This window comes from Raphanus sativus, chromosome 9, assembly GCF_000801105.2.
Source record: "Raphanus sativus cultivar WK10039 chromosome 9, ASM80110v3, whole genome shotgun sequence".
Classification (NCBI taxonomy): domain Eukaryota; kingdom Viridiplantae; phylum Streptophyta; class Magnoliopsida; order Brassicales; family Brassicaceae; genus Raphanus; species Raphanus sativus.
In genome coordinates this window covers 1,520,196-1,542,477 of record NC_079519.1, presented here as the reverse complement: position 1 = coordinate 1,542,477, position 22,282 = coordinate 1,520,196, and the positions used below count along the sequence as shown (strand labels likewise).

The following is a 22,282-nucleotide window of genomic DNA, read 5'->3' as shown; positions in this document are numbered from 1 at the left end:
AATGTGAGAGAACCTACCTTCTTAAGGTCTTGCATGGAGAATATTCCAACGCAAATTTCACCATTCACCATCCACTGCAAACAACATTTAATAGGTAAAAAGATAAAAAAACATACACATAAATATATAATAAAGCAGGAAGAAGTAAATAAGAAGCAGACAAGCTCAACAAGAAAGTTTTCTAATCAGATTTTTATCAATGAATGAGTTATTTAATCAGACTATGAGTCACGATACCGCAAAGAGCGCATAATAGTCACCTTTTCCGTACGGCAGTTAGGTTCACAACTATGGTTTAATGAAACGACGCTAGATTTCCCTTTGCACCAGCATCTATTACCTGCATTAACAAAAAAACTTACAAAGTTTACTGCAAAATGCAACACAACCAACAGAGGTGACCTCTCTATGCATAGACCAGTTCAATAAATGTGCAAGGATAAAATAGGCTTTTGCAATAAAAATCGTTTGAAGCCATTTTCATATGTTACTTTAGAGCTTACGCAAGATGGTGATACTGATAAAGATACATACGAGTGTCAGACGAAAAAGACAAAGAGAGAGGATAGTCTCGTCATCTTACGTTTGCAAAGGTCAAATAAGAAACCTAAAAGTAACTAACCACAGCTGCAAGCAAATTGCTTAACCAGAAAAGGTTTTACAAAGATGGAACTTTCACTTCTTTTAATTATGCATCTAAAATCAGAAAAGAGACGCATTCAGGGAACATATATGTCGTGTACTCGCAAATACTAGCAATCGCACAGTTTTACTCAAACAACTCCACAGGCTTTAAAGCAAAACCACTATACCATTTCAATCAAAGATAAAGAAGAAGCAGCTGGCTTATTAGAAAGAAAAGATATTTACCTCATTCCCATTCAGAGTCATAAAATAGAAATGTTTCTGACCCATAGAAGCAAATCCTTCTGACGAGCCTCATAGGATTGCATATCAGCACCTGTTACAAAAAAGAGATGATCCATATGATAGTTCCCTATTGGCTAACTCACAGTATACATATGTTTTTTGAAAAGCACATATGCGGAAAAAACTATACGCTAACAAAAGCCCATCTACAACTGATAACATCCTACCAATTTGAATCATCATCAGAAAGCATACCTCTCCAACGTATTCAATAAGGAATTGCCCCTCACGTACATCCTCAAGCAATCTCAGGCCATCCCCTTCTTACCAGATTGGAACCTCTCAAACTTAACATATTTCCGTTTTTGAAACTGCAGAAATAAGGCCAAAAGATTTGAGAAGATATAACTTGACTGTGAATGTAATGCTTTTGCTTGCAAACAAGACATCACACCTGCTGATTTGAGCATAGATCGCCAGTAGGGCAGGTACCATGGAGACATTCAATGTTAAGCATTCTATTGAGACATTCTTCTCCACAACCCAGTCTACCATCAGGTGGTGGTTTGCAGTGACAAACCATTATCTGTCCAAAATAGAAGATATCATGATAACTAAGTAGCAACTATAGAAAAGGACAATACTGACAGCGGAAACACATTTCCACTAAATCATTACTACCATAAAAAGTACAAGAAAATTAACCTCGTCAATTGTTTGATTTTTACGGTTACGATGAAGAAATTGGTTTGTTTTTTATGGCCCTGAAGCACGCCTTTTTGTTACCTGCATAATTGCGGGTAAGAAAAACACAGTTAAAAATTGAATACATATTAAATCATATGATAGTTTCCTATTGTACACTAATACTGAACTCACCTGGCAAACGTTTGCTCTTCTGTTCCTTGTCGTTCCCCCTATTAGCCGCCTCATAGTCATATGCATCTGCTTCATCCTGTCCCTATGCCCAACTCTTCATTAATTTCTTCATTTGACATCTCTTGAGAGATTGAGCAGTGAGCAAAATCTTTATCTGAGTTGTTCATACAAATCCTTTAAACAAAAGAAAATTCATATTAGATGTAGAGCAAGACTACAACAGATAAAAATCGATGAGCTAAGTAGCAATTGTGGAAGACATATAAAGCTACGGACAAGAAGTCCAAATGCATTTTGACACAAAATCTAATTATAAATATTTGACCTTCAATCTCAGGTTGCAAAAAATTAAAACCTATCAAGCACAATGGAAACTTTGATAAAAGGTTATATTTGATGCAAACGCGACAAGCACAGATGTTTACACAAATTCACAAACCGCAAACAAGATTAACTATCATATGCAACACACTTTTCATCTAGGAGTTTCAACGAGACAAGTTCATATGCATACATACCATTTCGAGCTCTCGTCAATTGACTCTACCACAGAAGCAGGTATACGTCGCCATTTAAAACAATCATCGCAACGAACCCAGGCACTCTCTGTGGAAGAGCTATCCTCAATAGTAAGCTCCATGACCGTTTCCTCATGAATCACATCTTGTGTTATGGCGCCGCCATTAATGGTTTTTCCAATATTAGCGTCTAAAAGAGCACCTATTACATGAGTTTCCATAATATGCAACTTAATCATTTGTGTATTAAAATGAGTGGAAACTTCATAAAGAAATGGAAAACATTGGCATGCTCATCAGTTTAACATAACATGTGCAAGAGGGGTGTAGACAAAGGACGTAGAGCTAATCAAAAGAGGCGTACCTGTTGCTTCGTGAGACTCCACTCTTCTTACTTCATGATCATTACTATCATCACTTCCAGCACTCCTATTTTTAAAGTTGTGTTGCTCTAACCCCTCATGAGATTCATTTTTTCTCCCGCCTTTGGCAGACTTGGACTTGGATTTCCCTTTTCTTGTTCCATTGCCTTTTGACTTGGGTTGTTTACCTTTTTTGGCGTTTGGAATTAGATGTGAACCATTTTCCAAAGGAGACGCTGAAGCAAGCAATTCATCTTGCTTTTCTAGTCCTCTGTTCGTATTGACCATGTCCTCTGCAGTGCTGAAAAAAACATGAGGCAAATCCTCTTTAAGTCCATTACTGACAGTAGAATCAGGCACAGAGTTGATAACTTCTGAATCTGGTGAAGTTTCAGCGTCCAGGGACCGGGTTCCAGTGGCCCTCTCGCACTCTTCAACCATTATACTGGAGGAAAGGTGTGTACCCTCCATCTAAAACATCACCACCTAGCTTCCTACATAACCCCTCAGCGTCTTGGTTCTTTTTCTCATCCGTAATAGAATCAGGTGACAGCCGGCATGAAAGTTTCTCCACTGGATTGTTTTTCTCTTTTAACTGCTCTCTAGTTTTCCCAGTTTGGAGTTTATCCTCGACAACATCTGCTGGCCCTGGAAACTCTAAACCTGTTCCGGCCTTAACACTACCACCAGCCGGCAAAGAGTTGCCACTGACCTTAGAGACTGTAACGTTCAAAGGATTATGGCCACCTGACTTACCAAATTTAACTTTCAAACGAAGGCAAGAGCCACTTGATGCTTGGATGTTTCTGCTAGGTCCTTCTACATATCCGTTATTGGAACTATTATGCTCTCCATTTTTAGGATTGTTCTGAGGTTGCTTTGCTTCGTGTTGTGGAGGTCTACGATAAGGAATATTATTGCTCTGTAAGAAGATTTCAGCGGTCCTGCATGGTAATCCCCACTGAGACGAACGGTCCTGGTTTTGAAACAGAGCTCCTCTTCTGCTTCGAACAGTTAAAATTGATTCCAAATTTCTTTCTGACTGTTTCTTTCTAGAGGATTTTCTCGGATGAGGAGCACTCCGTTTTGTCTGCGAAATATTACCCTGTTTACCAGCTCGGGACCTCCTTTGCGGTGAAGACTCGCTAGTCCCAGATGCAGAAGCAACTTCACCACCTATTCTGCCATTGCCATCTACTATCCTGATCGAGTCCACTGCGTTTTCAGGATTACGAGCTCCAGTGCCTCCATTACCAAACTTCAATGGAAAACTCCTCACCAGAGAAGGGTCGGTAATAGGGGCGTTGGCTTCCACACCAAAGGTGTTTTCCTCTAAGGGTGATATCCGACTGAAATTTTGAGCTCTCGGATCAGCAGCCACATCATTATTCATCCTCAGAGCGGCCACATCACTTTCACTTGATGAATTCCCCACGTGGTTCTTTAGCAGTGTTTCATTCTTCTCAGAAAGATCAGTATGAAGCTCATCATCATGTACCAACCTCAAATCTGGATTGATCGTCTCTGTGTCTACGACGTCATCAAGATCATGTGAACGTGGGCCACCATCGTTATTACTAAACATTTCTGGAACAGCTAATGAAGGAGATACTGCGAGAGGCATATTACCATCAATATCACCAGAAGACTTCATATGATTCTCTGTCTCACTGCAGCCAAACCCCCCAGAATCCAATACCGAATCTGGAAACGGACAACTCCGAATGAGAGATACATCATCAGAAAAGCCAGCATCGCTACCACCTTCCTTACCTCCACCACCAAAGGTGCAGTTAAACCCATCACCTTCACCACCACCATCATCATTGTCTATCTCCTTTGCGTTTCCCAAAGACTCAAACTTCTCCACAGAATCAGCCTCAGTACCTGTTTCATTGACCCCTATGGGTAATAATACTGTGCCACCAGGTACAATAGCATCAGAAACCGATCCTCGAGCTTCCTCTGAAACCACTCCCGGTTTCTGACTCTCCTTATCAACGCAACAAACAGCATCAGATTTCTCCTCATCTTCATCTTTACCGACACTGTTCCCGTCTCTCATTTGCTCAACGTCCTCCTCCTCCATCGTAGGGTTTATAACTGATGCAGCCAGGGGAGTCTCCAGACAAGTGATTAACAACTCCATCTCTTCGCCGTCAGCCTTCGCAGAGGTGAGATTCTCATCGCCGCCGGCACACACAGAAGGGTCACTACTAACACCATTTTCCTTGCAATCCATCGTAATGTTCACCTGCTTCAAACAAACACACAAACGCTTAATCAGAAAAAGAGGATATTAACGAGAAATCAAATCATCCATCAAAGACGAACGAACCCAACGTGATCCAGATATCTAAGGTCAACGAAAAGCCTAACCCCGATTCAATAGACGAATCGAGTATCATCAACATTGATGACAGACTAAACAAACCAAACCCTTTGATTCTATCGTGATTGGAAAAGGATAATTAAAATAATTGAAAATTTGGAAGAGATAAGACGAAATAAACGAAACCCTAACCTCATGAATCAGGAGCTAGAGATTAGGCGAATGACAGGGAACGTAAGCTGGGGGAAACGAGGAGCGGAAGCAAACCCTAGAGAGAGAGAGAGAGAGAGGCGGAGACGATTTGCGATGGAATCGGAAGTAGAGGGGAAGAGACAAACGCGAAGCCGTCAGTTTTTTTTTTTTTTCTTTTTTTCTATGGGAGCTTTTCGATTTTTATTTTTATTTCTCTTTTCACATGTAATCTCTCTCTTTTCTTTTTTGTTAATTTGCTATTAGGACACTCAGATCTTTTTCTTAAATAGGTTTGCGTTGATTTTTGTAGTGATTGTTCTTTTCATAATGATAAATTTCTCTTATAAATTTGTTCTCCGTTAATCTATATAGTAAAAAGTAAATTATTTAATTCTATACTCTGATAATTTCTGTTATTCTGATTTAAATGATTCCTATGAAAATGATTGTTGACAAATTACATATTTGTGTTATTTGACAAATCATATCTGTTATATTCTTTTTTAGGTAGTCATACTTGCTATAATGCTATGAAAAGTACTTGCTCTTTTCTCTTTTAATTTTTACAGTTTAAAACTGTATAGAGTAGCTTTCATCAAAATATTTTTTTAAAAATATCAATTTATCTTTAAGATATTCATATTGATTGCACATAAAAATAAAAAAAATGAAAAAAAATTCGAAGATTTCTCAATGTTGGCTATTTTTTTCAAAATAAAAAGAATACTATTTTATTTTTATTTATATTTATATGTGTATAGAGTGATGTTATAATATCATTTATTTAATAAAAATAAAATTTATTTTGAGTGTTTTTTGGGTAAAAGAAACATTCTTGGATATTTCTTTTGAAGATTTGACCATTTTTTATTTGCCTTTTTCTTCAAATTGCCGTTTTCAATTTGATTTGTGCTGTTTAGTCGTTCCGATAATGTTTTTTTTTTTTTTTTTTTGTTTAACCTGGGGGTATCCCAGGCCCAGAAGGCCCAGACTAATCCCCAAGGGGAAGGAATGCCCACGGATAGACGCCCCTCCCAGTTTTTCAAATGGGCCGAAAGCATGGCCCATATCCGTGTGGGTGACAAGAGCGTTGCAAGGTAGTTCCCTCCGGCGTGGATCGAACCCCCTACCTGGGTGCAGGCGGGGACCCGTCCTAACCATTGGGCTACAACGTCTTGTCAACGATAATGTTTTCTTTTGATGCGTCTTTTCCATAATGATATAAAAGTGCAAATAGCGATCATATCGTAGTGTCACAAATCATTTGAGTCTACCAAACCTACGTAGTAATTATTAAATACTACTATTATACATACCCACTCGCTATCATATCATAACTCTAGGAATCTTTATAAACAAGTCTTTTTCTTTTAGTTATTAAAAGCTCGAGGATACAAATGAGTATACTTTTATTTCCACCAATAAAGAGGGAACATGTTTACGATCCCAGACTCTAGTTACCTGACAATTCGTACAAAAAATGGCGACTGATTTGCGTTCTCATTGTTGAAGATGCAACTATGGTCTGCAAGACGTATAAACACTGGTTCCCAAGATGTATAAATAAACGTAATGGAAAAATAACTATCAAAACAAACTTGTATTGCTGCAGGTAATACACCATTCATATATGCCTAATATATCTTTTTGTAACTTTATATATGCCTTTTTACCAAAAAAAAAACTTTATATATGCCTTCATAGTTCATAGGGCTGGGCATTTTATCCGTTAAATTTGATTCGATTCGTTATCCGTTGCTATTCGATTCGAAAATTCCGAATATCCGTAAGCTTTCGAAGCAAAGCAAATACTAAAATTCAATATCCGTCAAAATCGAAGCAAATCACAAATATTAAAATTTTGGGAAGCGAATATCCGATCCGATCCGTCAATATATAAATACATGTATATTTTGATTATATTTAAAGTTTTAAATGTATAAAATTATATAATTATTATTCTAATATATTATTTGATAGATTCTATTCATATTATTACTTATATAAAAGTATTACATAAAAGGAAGAGAAAATATTTACGATAATTATAATTTTTTTTTAAGTTTTGTGTTATTATAATTTTAACTAAGTTTAAAAATTTACAAAATATGAAGATTCATTGCTTTTTTTAATTTTTATCTTTTATATCATGCAAAAAATATATTTTACAAAACAAATTTGTATCAAATTTTTAAGATTATTTGTATTAATCAAAACAAATGAGAGATCCGTAAGTATCCGCGAATATCCGCAAATATCTATTTATTTTTCGGATATCCGTTTTTCCGAATATCCGTATTTTTCCGAAGCAAAGCAAATCGAAAAATCAGATATCCGTAGCATTCGAAGCAAATCACAAATACTTTCAAAAACCCGAATATCCGATCCGTGCCCAGGCCTAATAGTTCATATATACCAGTATTCTATGTCTAGACGTCTAGTGATATTTTTTTTTTTTTTGATCAACATCATAACTATACAACCAAGTAGTAGTTGAAGCACGGCATAAACTCAAATGTTACTTGGTCAATGTGGATTTTGACTTAGTCTCATGCAGTTTACATGATATTTCAATAACAAACAATCTGTGTACAACATTTATGAAACAACAACACTTTTTATTGTTGTCAAGAAAAGTGACTTCTCAGAGTTTCCAAACATATAAGAAAATATTAGTAATTAAAATGATTTATTTATACATTATTTACTTTATAATTTGTTTGATATTCTAATGTCAATTTACTAATATTTATTGACAAAAACCACACAAAATGTACAACATTTTTTGTTGTTGTCAAGGCCCAAGGCCCATATTACTTAATACCATCCGAATAAAGAACGGCCCATCCTCGAGGAACTAACAAGTCAAGTCACTCCCCTCGGCAACATAAATTGTTTTTTCTTCTTTCTCGCTAATAAATTATTAAATAAAAACATATAAATAAATAACAAAAAAAAAAAAGCAAAGCATCATAGCTTGCTGTGTATCCCGCGCAACGTTCTAACAAAACTCCTCCTCTCAGTTTCTAATCTCCACAAAAAAAAAAAAAATTCCCCCAAAATCTCCGAGCTCCCGACTCTTCTCTCCCAAAACTCTCGTCATCTCCGATCCGGCCCCCCCACAGAGTCCAACTCCGACCCGACCCGATCGCCCATGGGGCAAACCAAGCCCGCGACCGATGTCAATTCAACTTCCGGCGAATCTTCGAAGCCCTCGGCGAAGCTTTTGACCGCCGGCGATCGGAGATTACTCGAGGTGGAGCTTCGGCAAGGGGAGACGACGTACGTCTCGTGGAAGAAGCTTGTGAAGGAGGCTAGCAAGGACGATTTCTCGTCGGGTTCGGGGCCTGACCCGCCGCCGCCGCCTGCTAATGCTAACCCTAATCTCGAGTCTCGACTTGCGCCGGTTAGGGTTTTTAGATTGTTATGTTATTTGGTTCGGGGATGGTTTTTGTAGGTTTCGGTGAAGTGGAATTTGAGGGATTGTGGTGTCGATTTTTGTTGCTTCGTGGCATTTGGGTTTGATTCTAGGGTTTCGATAAGCTTACCGATTAGGGTAGTGATAGTGAATTGCGGTTTGTTATGTGAGTTGGTTGCATTGCTTAATTAAGACTGAGTATGTCATTGATTGTGTGTTTTGATCTAGAAAGGATTAATCTTGTTCAGATAGTAGCCTTATTGATATATATCCAATGGCAGGGGGCACCTGCAGAAGGTGGAACGGTCGACCAACCTCATTCTAACCGTTTTAACGCCGTTATAGAAAAGATCGAGAGGCTTTACATGGTATCTATCTATACTGTTTTGTCTGTTGCTTAGACATAATGTTACTGAGAAGCATTTTTTCAGAGCTTGCGTTAGCACTGATTCTTCCACAAGTTTTTTGTCGGAATGTTGTAGACTTACTTCAGTAAATAAATTTCAGGGGAGAGATAGTAGTGATGGGGAAGAGTTAGATGGTGCTCCCGATGATGACGAGTATGACACTGGAGATTCGTTTATCGATGATGTTGAATTGGTTAGTATAGATAATCGCTCATACTGTTTCTTTTTTTTTTCTTTTTTCTTATGTGATCGAAGTGTATCTTGATAACTAAGGTTTCATATTTTTTTTCTGTTAAATTGTAGGATGAGTATTTTGAAGTTGATGATGCGAAAATTAAACATGATGGATTTTTTGTTAATAAAGGAAAGTTAGAACAAGTGTAAGTTTCTTGTCCTTTATCACACAACTACTATATTATGTTGCGGTTCTGTCATTTTCCATTTGGTGATATGTTGTGGAGAATAGGAAATGTACAGCATAAGTATTTGAGAACATACTTTGATATCATCTGTGTTCCTCCTCAAATTGCGGTTTATGCAGCGTTTCCTCAGGGCAGAAAATATTTGATACAACCTTGCTAGATTTTCTGCTAACTTCCGTAGGTTATCAATAGGATTCAGGTTTCCCAGTTGCTCTATAAATATGCTATCTTCCATTAATTATCTAAATCGTTTCCTTTCTATAACAGTGAACCGTCAATAACAACAACATCGAGCAAACAACCAAAGAAAAGGAAAAGGAAAGAGTCAGCAAAACCTTGTGGCGATGTTGTTGATGTATCCAGTAAACAAGGAAAGATAGCTAAGACGGCTGGGGGAAAGGTTTGTACCATTACTTCCAAGTTACTTTTGAAGCCTTAGAGTTCTAGTCCAGACGATTGATTGTATAATGTGAAAGTGCAGGATCAATCAGTTGCTTCTGGGCTCTCTCCAAAGAATAAGTCCAATGATCCAAAGATGGTGCAAAATTCGGTTTCTCCTTTGAAAGTACAGAGTGGCAATGACTCCTTGTCTTTGGAAAATGTGAAGCATAGTGATAAAGCGAATCATCAGTCAAGGAACACTACAAGTCCGACGTCAAAGGCAGTTGGATCTTCTGGCGCCAAAAGTGCTCATCAGCAAACTAGTTCCGTGCCAGGAATATCTCGGCCAAATGTATTAGGAAAATCAACAGTAGCACGTCAGAAAGAAAACAATGGCATGCATGACCAGGACAATGCAACAGTAAGCAGACAGTCTAATCAAATAACTGTAAGTATTATCCAGCTATCTCAAGAATATACGAGTCCTCATTTTAGCTGGTCTAGAATCCGATCGAAGCATGAAATCGGGGTCTTTCATCTTTAACATCCCCAAGAATGATGAGTCCCTTAGCTCTGAGGTTGTAGAATGATCTGTAATTGCGAAGATATTAGCAGTTGATCAGGAGAGTTTAAATATTAGATGGTATACATGTGTCATGCTCTGAAGCTGACACCCATTCAACGTCTTTTGTCTATCTGCTGCTCTAGTTTCCATCTCTGACTCTGGGTTTATCTTTCTGGCTAATACTCGCTTAGTGCCTTTTTTCTTGCATATTTAACTTCTTTTTCTTAATCCTGCAATAACCCCTCTCTCTCTCTTTATTCAGAAGAAAGCCGGTTCTAACGCCAGGCCTAAAACGTCGACACTTGAGAAAGCCTTCAAGGAATTGGAGAAGGTGGTCGCTGAATGTGAGTTTCAACTGTTCGATCACTTGTTTTGTACATGCATGACACTTTATATATCATTTAGCAAACTATTATCAAATTTACTGCAGCAAGGCCTCCTGCTGCTACGGATAATCAAGATGCTGATACCTCTTCCCAAGTAGTGAAGAGGAGATTGCCAAGAGACGTAAAAATGAAACTTGCTAAAGTTGCTAGGATTGCGGTAATCAAACTCTTCTTGTTGTCCTTTTTTTTCTTTTATTAAATTTAAAATCTCCCAGATGTGTGAAAAAGACCAGAATTTTATTTTCTCGAAGCAAGCGAGCCAAGGGAATTTATCAGGAGAGTTAATCGATCGTCTCATGAGCGTTGTCGGTCACCTAATACAGGTTAGATCGTTGAAGGTAATCACCTCTATCCCATGTATACAAAGACTTGTTATTGGAATGGGGTTGTAACTCTCGCTTGAGGCATAATAGTAGTTAGAAACTTTTTAAGTTATAGGCGAACGCTTTTATTTTTCAGAAAGTGCTAACTATATATGCTGTATTAGAGAAGGAGCTAAAGCTAAATGCTTATTGTTACAGAGGAACTTGAAAATCATGATTGATTCCGAAGACACTGCAAATCGAGAAAAAGATAATAGATTCGAACGTATCAAGAATGAAGTTATTGAGACGCTAAAAACACAAGTTCCGTTGATGGAACTTCAGGTTCTCTACTCCTCTCTTCTACTCTAGTAGCTTCACTGATCTGATTTTCAAATGGATTTTTTATCCGGTGTTTTACATATATACTTTAGTACTTGTCTGAGGCACAAACTGATATTACGAAACATTCTTTCCACTGACAGAAACCCAATCAAGAAGCTGGAACATCAGACGATTTTGAAAATCCTCCTCCTTCTACCAAGAAGAAGTTTGTCATGGATGAGGCGCTGGAGGACAAGTTGTGTGATCTATATGACATCTTTGTTGATGTAATTAAGATTCTCCATTTTCGCATAACAATGTTTTTCAACTTTATTAGATCCATAATTAAAGTGTGAACATAGTAGTCTGTCTCTGTTTTCTTTGGTAATACTAGGGGTTGGATGAAGATTCAGGTCCACAGATCAGAAAGCTTTATGCAAATGTAAGTTCCTTATCGTAGTCTCTTTGCTTTCCAAGTTAATTAAAAAACACTAGACTAAGTCCTTCCGTGTTGTCGAATCTTCCTAAGTGATTTTCTTTTGTGATTTGTTCATGCGCCAGTTAGCTGAACTCTGGCCAAATAGGTTAATGGACAATCACGGGATCAAACGTGCCATTTGCCGGGCAAAAGAAAGACGGAGAGCGATGCACGTAAATCTTGGGAAAGAGATGGTATTTAAAAAAATTTCTCAAAACTTTTGTTTCCATGATTTTTCTCGCAATTCATGAGTCCTTTTTTCTTATTGAAGGATCAAGGGAAGATGACAAAGAGGAAACAGACACAATTGGTACCAAAATCAGAGGGTACAGTCCCGACATCATCAGGTGTTGGAGATAAAACAACAGGCGTTGTCCCAAGCGCAACCACCACGTCTCTAGTCCACACTCAACCTACAGCGGACATGTCCCGTGACAAGTCGAAGCAGAAGCATGAGAAACTAAAAGGAAGCTCAAGCTCTGGCAATCCTTCAGGAGAAGCAAAGGCAGGCAAAAGAAAGAAAGAAAAGAGTGTAGAAGAATCTAACCTACCCACAGTGAAGCAGCAGACACGTCCACAGACTCCCTTGGACCTGAACCTGCCAAGTTGAGTAGTACGGCTTTAGTTTAAAGTTTTTTTTTGTAGTCAAAGCCTGGCTCTAGCCTTGCCTTTTGTAGCTTTTGAAGTTCCAAAGACAAAAATGTAATTTACCGTAATCGTATCTTCTAAATCTAAACGTAGGCCCAATTGGGTTTATTGATGGGCCTCACAAAACAATAAAAAGCCCAAAGACAAATTAAAATGTGAAATGAAGCTCACTTTACAACTGAACATTCCCGCGTCTCTCTCGCGCTCTCTCTCACTCTCTCGATCGAATCCGGCGATAGACTAGACTACGGCGCCTCGTGAATTCATCCACCTTCCCCCGCCGATTCTAGGGTTCTGATTCTCCATTTCTATTAATAGAATCGGAGAGGTAGGGAGAGAATCGCGCGGTTTAGGTTTCCGGCGACGATGAAGACGGCGACGCAACTGTTCAAAGGGACAAACGTATTCATGTCTCGTAACCTGGTACCCCCTGAAGTCTTCGACACACTCCTCGACACCTTCAAGCTAAACGGCGCCGAAATCTTCCTCTGCTGCGATCCCTCCCGCAACGGTCCCTCCGACTTCCACGTCATCGCTTCTCCCCTTCATGTGTACGCATCCTCTTTCGTTTTCTCACTGCAATTTATACTTTCGGAGAAATATTTGCTCTTAACTCAATTTGGGGTTTTTTGCAGGAGAAGTTCGAGGATCTTAAAGCTAAGGGTTGTAACTTAATAGGTGAGTTGAGACTGGTCTAGTTTTACTTCTCTTCTCGCTTGACTCTGAGGCTATGTTTACTGCTGTGCAGGTCCGCAATGTGTGCTCTCTTGTGCAAAAGAGGGTAGAGCTCTGCCACAAGGGGGATTCACTTGTTGTTTAGCCATGGATGGTCTTAAGGTTCTTGCTTCTGGTTTCCAGATCGATGAAAAGGTACCTCGTCTTCTTTTTGTTAGTATAATAGATATCGTTTGTAGTTTATTAGGATTCGTTTTTGTATAGTGTACATTGGAATGGTTGTGACTCTATGTTACTCAGCGATCTTAGGTAGCCTTCTGTCTGTCTATGGAACTGTCTTTTCACACTTTTAATGGCAACTAAGAAGCATGGAGATTATTACTAAAAATTCATATCTTTTTGGAGACATATTTTCTAGTTACTGGCAAGGACTCATCCCCCTTCTAACTGGTTGACTGCAATTTTTTCAAGGTCAAGATCGAGAAGCTAGTTACGTCCATGGGGGGAGTTTTGGTTTCCAGAACTTCTTCAGATGTCAACTTCGTCATTGTCAAGAACGTCTTGGCTGCTAAGTACAAGGTCTGTTGCTCAAAGATTGCCAATCAATATTCTTTTTTGCTACTAAATGTTCACTTCACACATCTGTAGATTATCATCATTCGCTACCGGTTCAAAACCAGCTATTCTTGTTTCATCATGACAGCTAAAGATACTTTATTCTTTTTTTTTTTTTTAACTTGCAGTGGGCCCTGTATGTTCAGAAGAAGCCAGTTGTTGCACTGAGTTGGTTACATCAGTGTTGGAATGAGCATCGTGTGGTTCCGCAGGAACCATATAAGATTCCTCCTTTTTCTGGATTGAGGATCTGTGTCACAAAAATTCCAGCAGGTTAGAAAACTGGTTTGTTCAGCATGTGCGAATCAGGTTCTTTGTTGATAGTTAATCAGTAGTTTATCATCAGATCAGCGTAAGGGAATGGAGAAGCTAATTTCAGAAAATGGAGGGAAGTACTCTGCGGAGCTAACAAAGGCGTGTACACATCTGATCGCTGATATATCCTTTGAATCAAAATATGATATTTGCTATTCATAGGTCATATTTTCTGGGTGCATTTAGTTGTGCTAAAAAAATTGCTAATCATAGGTCTGATACTCGGGTACTCTAAAGGTCTGACTACAACATTTGCATGGTTGAATTGTAGATGCACTAAAACTTGTTTTTTATAGTTTGAACTTAAATGAAAAATTGTGTCCTTGACATTGCATACGCTGCCGAAGGTGACAAATACAAAGTTGCTCGGAAATGGGGTCACATTCAAATTGTTACGCGGAAATGGTTTGAGCAGTCCATTGCTAGAAAAGGTGACATTTGATGCTTCTGCATCCTTTACATTCTGATCAGTATATCGGTTCTCAATAAGTTAACAGATTCATTCGATACTGGTATCATATGTCACCCTGTTATGTGCAGTTTGTCTCAATGAAGAGTTGTATCCTGTTCTGGGTTCCGTATCCTTGAGTAGAGGGGTGAGAGATTTACGGAACCATGATAATCAAGAAAAATTTCCTGAATGTCCAGTGTCACTTTCGCATTCGACTGCGGTTGCGGAAGACTCATATGCTTCTTATGCTCAGTCCAGAGAGTCAGATATAGAACCATGTGCCTCACAAAATCTTCTTTCCAAATCTATGAATCCCAGTAGCCATGTTAAAGAACCAAGTAAAGACCCAACTACAGAGCCGCAAGAGCAAAATATAAGTGGTTGTACCGCCATGGATCTAGAATCTGAAGACAATGACCTGTACTTATCAGATTGTAAAATTTTCTTGCTTGGTTTTGAAGCCTCTGAAATGCGTAGACTTGTTAAGTTGGTCCGAAGAGGTGGTGGATCACGGTATATGATTCTTAGCGAAAGAATGACACATATTGTTGTTGGAACTCCTTCAGAGAGGTAAGCTCAATCTTTGCATTGCCAAAGTCAAAATTTGTTGCTCTGTTTCCTTTTCTGTTCTCTTTTAGCTTTGATTGAATTCGGATAGGTTGGTCTCTCCAAATATTCTCTGTAGCATTATGATGTTTACATAGAATAATGACTTGCAGTGAGAAAAAGGAAGCGAGGAGTGTTGCAGCTTCTGGTGTCATTCAAGTAGTTACCCCCAGTTGGCTTGAAGATTGTGATCGTGAGAAAAAAGAAATTCCCATTCATAAAATATATACTGCTCACAGTTTGATTCTTCCAAGAGGTCTGTTGTTAACTCATTTCATTATTATTTTAAATTATGTCGGACACATTCCATCCATCCAAGATGCATCTAGACATATCAATGCATTGTTTACACTTCTCTAACTAACCTGTTTTGTTCCAGATTCTGCATGCTTGACCAAGGGATCTCGTGAAGGAATGCCAGGTATGGAAAAGGGTAAAATAACTTTTCCTCAGACCATGGCATATGATTCCCCTTCGAGGAGTATCAATGTTCCAGATGAGGCCGCAACTTTACGGGGAAAGAATAAAGAAACAGTGCTGGACTTTGGCAGGAAAGATGAGATTCACGTCGAAAGAAAGCCAGTACCACCGAAGCAAAAGGAAACATTTAATTCCCTTGTAACTAATAAAAGCAAAGAACAACAGAAAGTTCAATGCGAATCCAGTGGCCAGAGCAAGCAAGAAAGAAAGTCATCAGTATTTAAGGGGAAGATATTTTGTTTCTCACATTCGTTTCCTGAAGATAGGGTAAGTGGTTGTTAGAAGATTAGGTTTTCCTTGTCTTGCACTGGTTTATTGTCTGGGAATGCATCTCTGAGGCCAATTGATTGATCTATTTCGTAATTGTGCAGCGACCCGAAATCGTGGAATGGGTGAATCAAGGAGGGGGAGAGGTGGTAAATGATCCCTTTATAAAGAACACACATTTTACTATTGAATGCCATGGTATGTTCCGGAGTGCTGGGGGTACCCAAACCATTTATGTCTCGAGTCACTGGGTTCGATCTTGTTTAGAGGTATTCTTCTTCTTAGTGTTCATGTGTTATCTACTGGTTATACTATTTATTCTGGAGTACTGTATCCAACTGTTATACCATCATTTGTTCAAACCTTTTATATCTACATTAGCTTTTCATTGTAACTGATTTGTATCTATTATCTTTTTATTTCTACTTGCATTTTTATCCTTATCAAGCTTTATTTTTATGGCATATTATCTAAGCTGCTATCTGTGTGATGTATGTAGGATGGTTTGTTACTTAACGTTAGTAGTCATATCCTCTATTCGCCTCTTCCCTGCCAGGCTCCTTTGCCTGGATTTGAAAGCCTTCGCTTTTGTGTTTCCCATTATGAAGGGAAGGATAGATTACTCCTGAGAAATTTGTGTGTCGTTCTCGGAGCAAAATTTGTGGAAAAACAAACCAAGAAAGTGACTCACTTGCTATGCAAGTTTGCTCACGGACCTAAGTATGACGCAGCTTCCAAGTGGGGAATAGTTCCCGTGACATCTGACTGGCTCTATGAATGTGTTAGACAGGTGGGCCTATGTTTTTGAAATTGTGTCTTTCACATGGGATCGTTAAAATCTAACGGATAGTCCTGTTTGTTTTTCTCATGTGTAGAATCAAGTTGTTTGTCCAGATAACTATCATCCAAAGGAAATGAACACTCAAGACCGGGAAGCAGGGATTGGCTTGGCAACTCAATTTCATACACAGTCTGTGCCAGTGGCCTCAAGGGACACTGATTCTCTGCTTGTAAGTCACTCTGAAGATAGGGAAAAATCTCAAAATTTTGCTGGCAAAAATGGCTGCGAGAAAAGTGAGGTAAACAACAGACTTGGAGAAACTGGAAGGGAACAGAGTTTTCCGTCTAAGAAGCCAAAACTTTTTAGAGATGGTCAAGAGCGTGATGCGTTTCCTATGGATGAACATCCAAGTAATTTTGCTCGCCCTTTAAAGGATGGAGATGGTATTGGTTTTGGAAACGACGTAGTAGCAAGTGGTGGCGAAGTTCCAGATGTGGCTGATACGATTGAGGATCTGTTGGAGCAGACAAGTAAAGTGAGTATTATCTACCTTTCCTCTCCAGTTATCTAATCCAAGTTATATTTTTCTCAATATTCACCTCTGGGTTTCTCTTTAGATTCAAGATCAGAACTCTCCTGGGAGTGGGAGGATTTCAGAGAAAACTGTATCCTTATTTGTGTGCTTATTCAAAAAATTTAATGTTTAGAAAAGTTTGATGACTCCTTGATGATAAAACAGCTTTTTCCAAGTAGTGAACAATACAACAGCGGGAATCATTCTGTGACTGGCCTGTCTAGACACTGGATAAACAGGTAGCCTCTTGTATTCATTTTGCATATAGAATGAACCTCAAATGCCATGGATTAGAATTAATTAGGGACACGAGTAGGCTTGCTGTTTAAATACGCATTTCCTGATTCATGTTAAATTTCTTATTTCGTTTTCTCTCTAATTCTAAATTTATAGCTAGTACTTACTATTTTGCAATGATCTGAGAGACTAGACTGTCACAAATATAAATGTTGCTCATATAGAATTAATGTTCACCTATTAAACTCTGATGTGTGTTTTCAGGGTCCAGGAGAATGACGATGGATGCAAGCCTCCAGGAGATGTACCTACAGGCACTTACGGAAACTTTAGTGAGACGCAGACAGAGTCGCAGGTTATAACTCTTACTCTAGAAAGAAGGCTTTCAAGTCTGGGTAATAATAGTGAGGTTTCTAAATCCCGGTTCTGAATCTCTCTGTGATTGTTGCAGGTTGTTGGCTACGAGGAAGATCTTTCAGGAAGGCAGATGCTTATCGATAGAGTAAGAACACGAAGCAGCTTAACATAAAAGAGATGAGAGTGCGATGGTGTGTGAAATAGAGAGAAGACGACAACATTCATCATTGTTTTATTGTAAAGTGTTGCAAAGACAAACATCCATTACAGAAACAGCTTCTTAGCAGCATTAAAAAGTGATGAATCATATGTAGACAGACACAGTTACAAAGCTTACGAAATGATGCATACTTTACATGTGACTCTGTTGCTTCATTCGGATTATGAAAAAAAACTAAAAGAGAGTGCACACACTTGTATTCTGCCGCCCATCTTCAATTTTCGTGCATCGGAGATGGAGCGTCGATGAACCGTACCATCACTTGTTCCTCTTGCATGGAATCACTGGAAGGATTAGTCAGCTCTATGGACCTCATCCAAGCTTTTAAAACAGGAGTTGATGGTGGATCCAGAAACAGAACATTCGCCAAGACATCATATGACCTCGGCTCTACTTATTCCGATCAAGAACCGCCATAACATATTCTAAATCCTTGTTTCTCTTTTGATCAAGAAACTTCACTTGTACATCCAAGCCTTTTTATTGCATAGTGAAGAAAAAATTACTCCTGATTTAAAGTAGATCCAAGCTTGCTCAAATGGACCAAGTAGCCAATTAAACGCCCATAACTGAAGCTCCTCCAACGAAGGAAATTTGAAGTCCCATGCAAAAGGCAAAACAAAAGCATCCAAATCTAATCTACAAAGATGAACAAGAAAAAATCGATTAGATTGGAAGAGAAATCCAGATAACCTGGATTATTATATCTCCAACGAGAACAAAAGTTTTCTCTCAAGGCTTTGAGTGCGAGAAAAAAAGAGAGAGTTCTGTTTGGCATTTTATTCTCGAAGTATTTTATTAACTACTGAGACCATCTCCAATGTATTTCCCTATTTCTACCTCTAAAATAGAGGATCTCTAAAATAGAGATGTGTTTCTTTCCAATGTATTCCTCTATTTTTACTTCTAAAAAAAAATATTCTCACAAGATTCTATTTTTATTTTATAACAAGTACCTTTTATTTTTGAAAGTTGCAAATCAACTCTATTCAATTTTAACTTTATAAGATTTTCATACAGTTATAATTTTGTTTAAACAAAAGTTATATTAAAAAGATTGTTAGGTAAATAAAAAGTGTCATTTTATGTTTATAAAAACTATATTTTCTTATAAAAATAATTATTTTTGATGTAATTATAAAAGTTTAAAAATAAAAGGATTGTTTTGAAATAAAAAAAAGTATGCATAAAAATAGCTTTCTTCTATTATAGCAATGAGTTGGAGCACTTTTTACTCTATTATAGCATTTGGAGGTGAATATAGCAATAGGTTGGAGTTGCTCTGAACTGAAAAAATAACGGTCTCATCAACTTTTTAAAGGTTGAATATTCTAATCATAATTCTAGTGACTAGTTGGACTAGATGATTAAAAAAAAAGAATAAAGTTCGGGGAGAAGAGAATCAGTGGAGAACTTTACCCTAGCATATAAACTACCGTCATATAAATATCTTCGTGATCGATATAAGAAGTAATCTTTTTCCTTTACGGACAAATCAGTGGAGAAGAGAATCATGGAAGCCTTCTTACCCGATGGACGGGAAACCTCTGAATTTCGAAAGTGCTCTTGTTGCTTCGCGCTAGTGGTAAAGTTCCTGTCTCTCTTTGATTTTCGTGTTGCTTGTTGAACAAGTCATTGTTAGCGGCTTGATTTTCTGATAGCTTGTAAGCCAAGTCTAGCGGGGGATATTGATTGTTATTCTTTACCTATGCAGAATGTTGATGGGTCTAATATCATTGGAAGAATAAGAAGACCAAAATCACACCCTCAAAGAAGATCCTTTGCAAGGATGAAGCTTTGGAAAGAAAAAGGAAGCGTGTCTGGCGTATCTTCAACAACGAAGGGAGCCTGCCTGGCCTTTCTCCTACTGGACAATGGGCAAGTAATAGTGCCAAGTTTCCTTTGTTTACAACGGTAGAAAGGGAGCTACTTCCCAAGCGTTTCTACATCAACAATGATGAGTTTACAAGAGAATGGGAGTTTGATTTGCGTGCCATTTCAACCCAAGAGGTTGGTGGTTCGAGCACCGCTGCTTCTTCTTCAATTATGCCAATCGTCTGCCAATAATGCCGGATGGTAATTGTTATTTATTTTTATTTTTTGTTGTTTTGTGTTTTAATGGCTTAATGATATTGGCTGTTAATTATTATATACAGACCGCAACTGAAGTTGAGAATGAATCTGATGCCAGTGAGATGCGTCTCAGACTTTCAATGCTAAAACATTATCAGTTTCCAGGAGATTCACCATTTGATCAAAATTGTTTGTTGAAAAAAGAAAACAACATAAAATAGAGTTAAATAAGGTATTGTTTTAGTAGTTTATTGTCTATTTACTATTAGAAGTTATATATGTATATAGTTGCATATTGGTCACTGTGAGAACTCTAATTGATCAATCGTGTTTCGTGAAAGAGAAATTTGACCATGGAAGTGGTATATCTTATGCTTAGTACCTTAATCTACAGGATTAATGCTTTGTTTTGCCTTCAAGGGAAGATTGTTGCAACATTGATCTACCTTACTCGTGAAAACCATACCCTTCATCCTGATAATCTGATGCAATCAAAAACATGGTGAAATCAGTTTACTCCAAATTTTGTGCAATTGCAGAAGATCTATTTTGTGTCAAGAATCCGACTGAAAATTCAAGAATAAATCTTTCTTGACCTGAGAGACTTGATGCAGCATAGAATTAAGATTATCATGAATTATTTGTGATTTTATTATCTTACTATATATGAGCCCGTTGCGTTGCAACATGTTTTGTTTGATGCTTTAGTTTAATAAAAACATAATAAAAATCATTTTATTATAGTTTTATGATTTTTCTGCATGTTTAATTTTTTTAAAAAAGTTGAATTTATCTTTTATAATTCTCTATCTTTAGTGAGTTTAAGAATAAACATTATATTTTTTTTTTAAAAAAGAATTAACTTTCTAATACTTTTTTGCAATTATTATTTTTGTTTAGTCTTTTTAAAAAATAAATTACTATCAAATATTTTATAATATAGAATTTTAAAAGACTATGTAATAGTAATTTTCCTTTTCTAAAATATATAATGATTCAAAATATATATACTAAAAATAATATTGAAGAAATAATTCTAAATTTTATTTAATAGTGAAAAGTAATTATAAAAATTATTTAATAGTAATTGTTTATAAACTTTCCTTTTCTAAAAGACTTTTCCATTTTTAAATCTCTATTAAATAATAAATAAAAGAGAATTATATCATATTTTTGACACATGTCACCATCTTAACAATTTACTAACACATGTCATAATCATGTTAATTAGTAACTTTGAAGAACCAAGCTTTATATAATAAGATTTAATAAGAATAAGATATAGGAAATCATATATTTCAATCCATGTAATTATGTTATATTAACTCCATTATATTGTATTTCCTTTTCTGTAACATTGTTTTCTCATACACATGAATCAATACAATTATAATTTCTTTATCATAAGATTTGATGATATTATTTTTCTCATCACATGTTTTATATCTGATTTTATATAATAAAATAAGATTAATGCTAATGTTTTTCTTTAATTTTGTGTCAAGTTCATGTAATCATGTATTCTGGATTTGACATAACCTATAATGTAGAATTTTACCTAGGTGTGCATATAGATCCGGAGGCTGGTGTTTCCCGACTACGGATCAAAGGGAAAAGATTTGCAAGAGAAATCTATCGACCACTGGAAGGACATGAAGATATCACTGCTCAATTCAATTACAACGATGCTAGCGATTTTCTTTACGAGGTTGACCAACCATTGCATTGTAATGCAATGGACAGAGGAGATACTCTTCTTCAAGCGATAATTGAAGATGCCCCAAATGGTCGAGCCTACCTGGCCGAGTCGCAAGAACACACTAACTAAAACTTCTTACAAATTGATTGATATACATTACCTTACATATTATATAACAAATATGATTTTAAAGATTGGGTCGAACAAAATATTTAGAATTATGTCCTAATTCTCATTTCTGATTATTTAATAAAGTTCAGGTAATATAGTATATATTTAAATTGATGACTCCTGAGTCAAAATTATAATCAAAATTTTATCGTGTATTTTGTAGTTTGTTGATATTTGTATGTGAAATTCTAACAATAACATTATAGTTATGTTTATTTTATATTATGTTTATAATTACCAAACAAACTCTATCTTAATATTTATATTTGTCATTATA

General features: G+C 37.1%; 2 protein-coding genes and 1 pseudogene across 4 annotated transcripts; 2 read left to right on the top strand and 1 right to left on the bottom strand.

Moving 5' to 3' along the window:
• Positions 1-1,178: 1,178 nt before the first annotated feature.
• On the bottom strand, positions 1,179-5,381 carry LOC130499784 (histone-lysine N-methyltransferase ASHH2-like; annotated as a pseudogene).
• Positions 5,382-8,114: 2,733 nt separating this feature from the next.
• Positions 8,115-12,592, top strand: LOC108824022 (ubinuclein-2). 3 transcript variants are annotated; one of them, XM_056993455.1, is made up of 14 exons: positions 8,115-8,559; positions 8,853-8,939; positions 9,079-9,171; positions 9,282-9,358; positions 9,668-9,800; positions 9,882-10,202; positions 10,609-10,690; positions 10,777-10,889; positions 10,966-11,070; positions 11,254-11,379; positions 11,520-11,645; positions 11,753-11,800; positions 11,920-12,030; positions 12,108-12,592. In XM_056993455.1, the coding sequence occupies exons 1-14, from the start codon at positions 8,308-8,310 to the stop codon at positions 12,444-12,446; spliced, it is 2,013 nt and encodes a 670-aa protein (XP_056849435.1). In that variant the 5' UTR covers positions 8,115-8,307; the 3' UTR covers positions 12,447-12,592. The 3 variants fall into 3 exon arrangements, with proteins under 3 accessions (XP_056849435.1, XP_056849434.1, XP_018452855.2); XM_056993454.1 differs by having other exon boundaries at positions 8,116-8,559; positions 9,882-10,229; XM_018597353.2 differs by having other exon boundaries at positions 8,117-8,559; positions 9,882-10,229; positions 10,984-11,070.
• A 146-nt stretch (positions 12,593-12,738) lies between these two features.
• On the top strand, positions 12,739-18,204 carry LOC108828183 (uncharacterized). The gene is made up of 17 exons (XM_018601782.2): positions 12,739-13,033; positions 13,120-13,162; positions 13,233-13,354; positions 13,631-13,738; positions 13,903-14,047; positions 14,121-14,212; positions 14,427-14,520; positions 14,630-15,110; positions 15,260-15,402; positions 15,526-15,893; positions 15,998-16,162; positions 16,393-16,683; positions 16,769-17,209; positions 17,292-17,339; positions 17,414-17,487; positions 17,750-17,840; positions 17,937-18,204. Exons 1-17 carry the CDS (start codon positions 12,851-12,853, stop codon positions 18,012-18,014), a joined length of 2,967 nt encoding a protein of 988 aa, XP_018457284.2. The 5' UTR covers positions 12,739-12,850; the 3' UTR covers positions 18,015-18,204.
• The last annotated feature ends 4,078 nt before the right edge of the window (positions 18,205-22,282 follow it).

Coding starts and splice junctions, on each gene's coding strand:
- LOC108824022 (XM_056993454.1), top strand. CDS start 8,308: ATGGGGCAAACCAAGCCCGCGACCGATGTCAATTCAACTTCCGGCGAA. Junction 8,940..9,078: donor AGATCGAGAGGCTTTACATG/GTATCTATCTAT, acceptor AATAAATTTCAG/GGGAGAGATAGTAGTGATGG. Junction 11,071..11,253: donor TACAGGTTAGATCGTTGAAG/GTAATCACCTCT, acceptor TTATTGTTACAG/AGGAACTTGAAAATCATGAT.
- LOC108828183 (XM_018601782.2), top strand. CDS start 12,851: ATGAAGACGGCGACGCAACTGTTCAAAGGGACAAACGTATTCATGTCT. Junction 16,163..16,392: donor GGGTTCGATCTTGTTTAGAG/GTATTCTTCTTC, acceptor TGATGTATGTAG/GATGGTTTGTTACTTAACGT. Junction 17,210..17,291: donor TGTTGGAGCAGACAAGTAAA/GTGAGTATTATC, acceptor GTTTCTCTTTAG/ATTCAAGATCAGAACTCTCC.